The sequence below is a fragment of the Elephantulus edwardii genome, unplaced genomic scaffold (genome assembly GCF_000299155.1).
Source record: "Elephantulus edwardii isolate Elephantulus edwardi_28Jun2011 unplaced genomic scaffold, EleEdw1.0 scaffold00032, whole genome shotgun sequence".
NCBI lineage: Eukaryota > Metazoa > Chordata > Mammalia > Macroscelidea > Macroscelididae > Elephantulus > Elephantulus edwardii.
This window is the reverse complement of record NW_006399782.1, coordinates 10,304,077-10,312,713: the sequence shown is the minus strand read 5'-3', so window position 1 is coordinate 10,312,713 and position 8,637 is coordinate 10,304,077. Positions and strand designations below refer to the sequence as shown.

The following is an 8,637-nucleotide window of genomic DNA, read 5'->3' as shown; positions in this document are numbered from 1 at the left end:
TCTCTCTCTCTCTCTCTCTCTCTCTTTCTTTCTCTCTCTCTATACACACACACACACACACACATACATACATATACTGGCTTACATACAAAGTTCATATAGATTGCTTTTTAAACTGGGTCCTTCCCCTTTGAATTCTTTTCTACATCTTGAGATACACTAGAATATATACATTGTCACTTCTTATTAATTTATATATCAACATGAGACAGATAAGTTGTGGGATAATGTCAAGTATATTATCCATGAAGAAAGCAAAAGGTCATTACAAAAACAGAGGGGAAAAAATTGAAATAGATGTCAGAAGATACTCTAAAGATTGCAGTGGCGCATTGAGAAGTTAAATCTAAAGGAAAGCTTTAAAGTTGAAGTGAAAAGAACTGAACAGACGATTTCAAAATTCAGCCCAGGAGAAAAAAAAGCAAAGTATTATAAAGGAATGTGCAGAGAATTGCAATTCGAGAATAAAAATTAAACAACTCGCTCTGCATTTCTCAAGCTAAAAGAACTGAAAAACAAATTTAAGCCTCATTTTGCAATATTGAAAGATGCAATGGTTGCCTATCATGGGCGGTGTTTGATAAAGCTCCCAGATTGATTCAGGTTTGGAAGCAGGAGATCATCCACTTCCTAAACGAGATGCCTCTGGAAACTTTATGAACATAGAGAAATGATGATAGTTATAGAGCAGGATTCAGATCTTTTATTCATAGTGTTGCTAGAGTGCTCAATTGGAGGACACTTAACAACAATAAATGAAAGGGAGATTGGGGGAAGCAGTCCTACTCTGAAAGATGGGCTCTCTTGTTCAGGTTGAGGGTCATGTGGCATGTTTGGTTGGTTTTGTTTTAAACCTCTTGTTTAGCGTCAACACCATTCCTTGGAAGGCCTTTGTATTTAATTCGATTGGGCCCTAAGGCTACAGGCCCTAGCTAGTGAGCTAGCATAATTATAATTTATAGGAACATTCTTCTCAGTGGTCTATTTGCTGTACTGAGGTAACCTGGAGTGGCTGTGATGCTGAACTCTGTGCCAGTGGGATGCCAAATGCCATAATGGTTACCCATAGTGGATAGTATTTAGTGGAACTCCCAGATTAAGACATGTTTGGAAGCAGAAGTGATATCCAGTTCCTAAGGAACATTCCTCTGGAAACTCTATGAACTTTGAGAAAGGGCAATAATTATGGACAGACTTCAGGTCTTTTGTTCATAGTGTCGCTATGAGTCATGCTTGACTCAATGGCAATCAACAACACAACAACATGAGCAATATATTGAATGATCCAGAAAGCGTCAAAAGAAGATTGAAGGAATACACAGAGTCACTGTACCAGGAATAACTGATTGACTCTGAAAAATTTCAGGAAGTACCATATGAACAGGAGCCAAAGGTAATGAAGGAGAAAGTAGAAGCTGCATTGAAGGCATTGGCAAAAAATAAGGCCTCAGGAATTGATGGGATGCCAATTGACTTGTTTCAGTTAACAGATGCAGCCTTGGATGCACTCACCAGTCTATGCCAGGAAATTTGTAGGACAGCTGTCTGGCCAATGGATTGAAAGATGTCAATATTTGTTCCCATTCCCAAGAAAGGTGATCCAACTGAATGTGGAAATTATTGAACAGTATCATTGATATCACATGAAAGTAAAATACTGGTGAAGATCATTCAAAAATGGCTAGAACAGTACATAGATATGGAACTGCCAGAGGTTCAAGCAGGATTTAGAAGAGTTTGTGGCACCCGGAATTTCATTGCTGATGTCAGATGGATCCTGGCTGAAAGTAAGGAATACCAGAAGAATGTCTATTTGTGTTTTATTGACTATGCAAAGGCATTTGACTGGTGGATCATGACAAGTTGTGGTTGATGTTGAGAAGAATATAAATCCCAGAGCACTTGATTATGCTCATGCTGAACCTATACTTGGATCAGGAAGCTATTGTGTGAATGGAGCAGGGGAGCACAACATGATTTGGAATTGGCAAGGGAGTACATCAAGGTTGTATTCTTTCTCCATTCCTAGTCCATCTGTATGCTTAGTAAATTATCCAAGATGCTGGATTCTGTGAGGAGGAGTTTGGCATCAGAATTAGAGGGAGACTCATTAATAACCTGCATTACGCAGATGACACAACTTTGCTTGCTAAAAGTGAGGAAGGCTTGAAGTACCTGTTGCAGAAGATCAAGGAATGCAGCCTTCGTTATGGATTGCATCTCAGTGTCAGGAAAACAGATTCTTACCACTGGACCAACAGGCAGTGTCGTTATGGGTGAAAGGAGAGTGAAACTGTAAACAGCTTCATCTTCTTGGTATGAGCAGTCAGGAAATAAGGAGATGCATTGCACGGGGAGAATCTGCAGTTAGGGACCTTTCCAAAGTATTGAGTAGTGATGCCAGTTTGAGGATTAAGGTGTGTTTGATTCAGGCTGCAGTCTTCCCCGTTATTAGCTATGCATCCGAGATCTGGACAATGAATAAAGGTGACAGAAAAAAAATTGATACCTTTGAGCTGAGGTGTCAAAGATAGCACTGAACATCCCATGGACAGCCAAGAGAATGAACGGTCTTGGAGATGGTGTAGCTGGAGTGCTCTTTGGAGGCAAGAACGATAAGGCTTTGCCTTACATACTTTGGACATTTTGCTAGGAGGGACTATTCCTTGGAGAGGGACATGATGTTCAGAAGGGTGAAGAGTTAATGAAGGAAAGGAAGACCCTCATCCAGGTGGATTTATACAGTGGTTATTGCAATGGGCTCTTGTGTGTCAGGAAGTGTGAGGATGGTGCAGGATAGAACAGGGTTCAGATTTTTGGTGCGTGGGGTCGCTATGAGCTGTTATTGACTTGATGGTATCCAGCAACAACAAAAAATATAGGATAGTGGTAAAATATGTGTTTAATATTAAAGAAATCCTTTCGTGTGAAGAATTTTAAGCAATAAATTTCAATAATACATTTTCTAAGGAAAATGCAAATGCAAGCATTGTCTCTAAGAGGTATGAGATTATATCTATTTAAATACTACTATTCCAATTTTAATTTAATGTTCTCTATTTTTCAGCTTTTTTCTCCCTATTTTGAATGATTCTCCTAATGTGATTTACAGACAATTCTAAAATTTTAAGTAGTTTATATGTCTAAAATATATAGACTGGCTATTTGGAGCCTGGAGTACAGTTTCCAAAGAAACAGTGATGTTTTCTGAATACATTATAAAATAGTAACATGGACCAAACTACTGTTCAAACATATTTTTATGGAAAAATGTATAATATTTTAGCTATTTCTGTAGGGTACACCTCGCATTTTATAAAAGTAACATGTTTTCCCTTCATATAATTGCAGTTTTAAGCGCAAAACTTAGAATTATAGAATAAATTAAGATCTTAAATTAATCTAACAATAATTTAAACACATATATTAATTTCTATTTCATCTTAGGAAATAGCTATGAACTGTAAAGACATGGTTTTGATCCTCTCAGGGTCTCTTTTTTACTGAATATGAGAAAAAATATAAAGGAAATGATGACACAGAAGAACTATATTATAGCAATTCCATATATAGGATTTCCTAATATAGACTTGAGGTCTCAGAAGAGTGTTGATGAAGAATAAGAACTATTCTCACATTGGGGAGGTGAATTTCAGTTACATGAGTAAAGAGCAGAAGAAAAGGAGTAAGGATGTGTAGGTAGAGGGAACAGAATGTATAAAACCAGTATGTGAGAAAATGTTCTGTTCTATGCACAGAAATTTTAAGGCATTTAATTGACATGGTGAGGAGAGAATGCAAGAGATACAGCTAAGGTGTTACTCAGGCTACTTATGATGATATAACTTGTTAGCCAACCTTATCTAAGGCCATTTGGGAGCTTGGAGCTGCTAGGATTTTAAAAGTTTTAAGCAGAGAACCATCTTAATCAGATTTACACTTTGGAAGATACTCTGAATGCTTTTGTATAGGGATGATGAGCGTGTGGATAGGCAGTATTATTGGTAAAAGGATAGAGGCTGTAGGGGTAAAAATAATTTAACATTTTAAAAAAGATAATTAGATGATAGAAGAGGCCAGACTTGGATATTGTAGCAAGTCATAAAAAAATAAGAGAAGAATTAATGGGGTTCCTCAGGTGTTTGATCTAAGCAACAATGTAGATAATGATGCCATTTAGTGAAAGAGTGCTGTAGATCAAATAAATTTAAAATGAAAGAATTTGTTTTACTTTTAGATTTGTTGCTTTGTGTGTGTGTGTGTGTGTCTGTGAGAGTTTCAGGGAGCTCTAGTATCTTCTGTGGGGAGCTCTGGTGGCCCAGTGCCAAGAAGCTACACTGCAGTCCGGAAGGCCACCAGCCGCTCCACAGGGAAAGGATGCTCAGTCTCCTCCCATGAAATTAATTGCCTCTGAAAACCCAGAGAGTCAGCTGTGGTTTGACTCCAACTCTGTGGTACACAACAACAACAGTGTCATCTGAAGGCAGTTATCCTAACTCAATAGTGATTGCCTCACTGGCTGGTCATTTCCACCAGCATCTCTGTGGCTGAAAGATGGGCAATCTTTCCTGCAATTTTCAGGCTCTAAAAAAACTGTTGGTGAGTCAATTATGAGTCGGTTCTGAATAGACAGTGATAAGCTGAGCTAGCTGATGGACATTCAAATTGAGTTTGTATGGGAGAATGGTATAAAGCGAGATTGTTTTTGTTAAGTACCATTGAGTCAAGGACGACTCATAGTGACCCTCTGATCTGAGCTCTGTTTTGTCCTGTACCATCCTCACACTTCCTGACACACAAGCTTATTGTGACAGTCACTGTGTCAATCCACCTGATTGAGGGTCTTCATCTCCTTTGCCAACCCACTACTCTTCCCAGCTTCATGTCCCTCTCCAAGGAATAGTTCCTCCTAGCAACACATCCAAAGTATGTGAGGTCATTATTCTTGTCTCCAAAGAGTATTCCAGCTGCACCCTCTCCAAGTTATATTGTTTGTTCTCTTGGCAGTCCATGGAGTGTTCAGGGCTCTTCTCTAATACCACAACTCAAAGGCGTCAATTATTTTTCTGTCATCGTTATTCATTATCTGGCTCTCAGCTGCATTACAAGTGATTGGAAAGACTATGGCCTTAATCAGGCATATATAATGAGAAATCAAAATATACCTGGTAATTGACATCATATGAAGAAATGGTACTGTGCATGGAATGTAAAGACAAGAAGTAGCAAACTGGTGGCTATAGTGGATCGATTTTGATGCATTGATGTTTTTGTGAATCACCAAAGTATTTAAATATGTTCTGAATTATTCTTTTTTCCATATTTAAAAATTGGTAGAGTGAAATTAGGAACTCTGGTGGCTTAGTGGCAAGGAGTTGTGCTACCAAATCAAAGATATGCAGTTTGAATCCACTAACTGCTCCCTGGGAAAAAGACAACCTGTCTTCTTGCATGCAATTTACAGCCTCCAAAAGCCTTCTGGAGTGTCAAGCATGAGTCTGTTCTGACTTGACAGCATGTAGCAAAAAAGAGTAGACAAAAATAAAAAAATTTGCATTTTCAGTTTTCATTGAAGTTTTATGAGGTGACAATCTTGGTCTATGTTCCTCTATAACATTTATCAACTGTTTTCAGTATCAGCTTTCCTTTGAAGGGGAATCACATGCTATATAGTTTGATGATACACACAGTACATATTTGCAATATCTTTTTGGGGTTTGTGGTCTCTAAAATGTATGGGAGTAGAGGAGAGTTTAAGATGGAATTACAAATATTTGATGTATGTAAGGAGGGAAAAGAGAAGTCCACAAAGGAGGCTATCAAATTCTTGTATTGAATAGTAGACATAGTGGTATTTAGAGAAATGATTGGGCTTTATTTATTTCTTGGGATATTACATTCATGTATTGAAAGTTGTATCAAAAGTAATTTTTGTAGAATTTATATAATCTGAAGTCCAGATGCATTTTTATTTTTGTATTAAGTTCTTACAGTAAGAACTTAATGAATTTGGTGGCAATTATTTTTTGGTAGTAGTAGTTGGAAGTTTAATGTTAGGGAACATTTGGTAGAAATGCACCAATGTGTTACTAGTCATTATCTCATGGCAGTAGAATTTTGTGAGCCTGTTTTCCTCCTCTTAATTTTTGTGTGTTTTCTAAGGTTTGTTAAAATAGTAAATAGTATTTGTCTAAACCTTCAGAATGTCCCTGGAAATAATTGCCGTTTAATGCTAAATTATTTTCTGAAACTTAACACTGTCAAGTAAATTCAGACTCATAGTGACCCTTTAAGGAGTTCACAAGGCATTAAATCTTTACAGGAGACTGCCTATCTTTCTCCCAAAGAGAAGCTGGTGGGTTTAAACTAGTAACCTTTCAGTTAGTAGCACAACTCTTAACACACTATTCCACCAGAGCTCCTTAGATTATTTTCTAGATTTGAGTGTTTTGTGAAGTTTGATAATCCAAATGGAAAAACCTTTCAATTGGTCTAATTATATGGTTTCAGTTATTTCCTTGATAGAATCAGTGGAAAAGGATTCACTGGACCAATAATTTTGAAAAATATTGAAGAGTCATAATGTTTATTTGCATGTGACAGGTTTAAGAAATTCTATAAGAGAAAGGAGGACTATTATTTACCTTGTTTAATTCAGTTTGTTAAAAACATATTTGATGTGTACCTCTCTGTGAACTCTACTGTTTAATCATGAAATGTACTTTTGATATGTGTTGGTCCAACCAAACCTAGGAGATAGGTAAGGGTTTATAATTTACTAATTTTAGTTCCAGAATGGTAATTTTAGGGCAATTATTGTTCTTTATCAGTAGAGCTATAGTGAGAGCTCTATAGCTAGCCCAAAGGCTCTAGAAACCATAGCTACCTATTTTTTACTATTCTAAGTAACCATATAAATAGTACATATCTGGAAAAATAGATTTGCAATTTTATCACTTTACAATAAAATGTCTATAAAGAGAGTTTATTCATAAAACAAAGGGTCATTGTACTTTCTTTGGGATGGGTAAATCAGAAGATATTTCATACCAAGGGAAATCTTAAATTAGGGATTATTTTGTAGCTCGGTTGATAGCAAAGCATTGTGGCTATAGAAATAGTTTATTGCAAAAGCATGTGACTTTAGAATTCTTTTGTTCATATAAATGAAAGTTAAATTTCAAATCCTCAGAAACTTAGATCTGACAACAAACATTACCCCCCAAAAGGGAGAATCCAATTGTTATCTGAAACATCATTCCTAAATCTGATTTTTTTTAAAAAAAAAACAAACTCTTATGTTAATAGACTTAAATACCAATTAAGAAAACAACCCAAAATTAAACTGAATCTTGACTATCAGAGCTTACTCCAATACCAGGTTCCTGGATGAGACAGACACTTTTTTCTCATCTACATGCCTACCATTTTGTGGTTTGGACCCACTCATTGACAGTGTGGAGGAAGGGCCTGGAGATGTGCTTGTGTATAGATTACAACCAAGAAAATCCTATATAGCAGCTCTACTCGGATACACAAGGGTCACTATGAATCAGTATTGATTGATGACAATGAGTATTCCAATATCTAGTTCCTTTGCTCTAGTCTTTAACAGTGAGTTGTTTTAATATTTATTTTTTAATTACAATTTTGAATTGATTTAACAGATCCACAAAGACTCATCCAGGTCCAGTTGTACATTTAAGTGATAGTCCAAGAGATGAAGGGAAAGTGAGTATCATGATATCATTATTCTTCCGTTTATTTTCTTCATTCCTAAATAGAGATGCTTCTTTCAAGTTTTTTCTGCCTACCCTGTAGTAAATTAACATTTTTCATTTTAGTCTAAAATTAAAATATGTAGAATGAATGAATGAGTAAATGAATGAACATATGAACTTTTCATGCGAATGATAGTTCCTAATTAAGTTCTTCATTTCACTTAGAACTAAAAGTAATATTTAATTCTATAATTTTGAGAAAAGCATATAAAATGTAGAACAATGTTAATTTTCAAATATTCCATGGTTTAAGATTTTGATTTGTAAGTATAATTAATCATTACTCTGTCATTTTCTTTTTATAGTTATACATGACTTATATTAAATAATGTGGTATTTAAGTGGATCAAACATAGACAATAATGTCAGATTAAAGAAATAATCCTTTTTCATCTTGATTATAATTTTCATTGGTAAGGAAAATAAAATATGTAACTTGAAAAAAGGGGACATCATTATAAATGACATTTATTATATCTCTAAGTATAATTTTTGCTAACTGCTGTAGACAGAATTTGAATATGCAGGATCGATTGAGCCATTTGTTCAGTTTTTAAAAGATAGACTGAACCAGCCAAAGCTCATGATATTGTGTCTCCCTGATAGTCATAAAAGAATATCAGATTCTTGTAAATTAATCAATGAATACATTATAATACCATTTAGGCTCCATTAGACTTTATTTCTCTTAGAAGCGTTAATAAGATGATCCTAATAACAGAATAAAATACTGTACCATCTTCACAGGCATTGCTGCATTTGAACCCGTTGTGGCAGCCACTGCGTCAATCCATCTTTTTTTTTCTTTTTAAAGTCCATTTATTCCTACAGAACCTTCTTTTCTTTTTTTAAAAAT

General features: G+C 35.6%; 1 protein-coding gene across 2 annotated transcripts in view; it reads left to right on the top strand.

The window, feature by feature from the left end:
* STXBP5L (syntaxin binding protein 5-like) overlaps positions 1 to 8,637 on the top strand; it is a 405,474-nt gene that overhangs the window by 153,074 nt on the left and 243,763 nt on the right. For both annotated transcript variants that reach the window (XM_006884245.1, XM_006884246.1), the window contains exon 6: positions 7,668 to 7,731. In XM_006884245.1, coding sequence (XP_006884307.1) covers positions 7,668 to 7,731 — 64 coding nt within the window. The remainder of the gene's footprint in view (positions 1 to 7,667; positions 7,732 to 8,637) is intronic.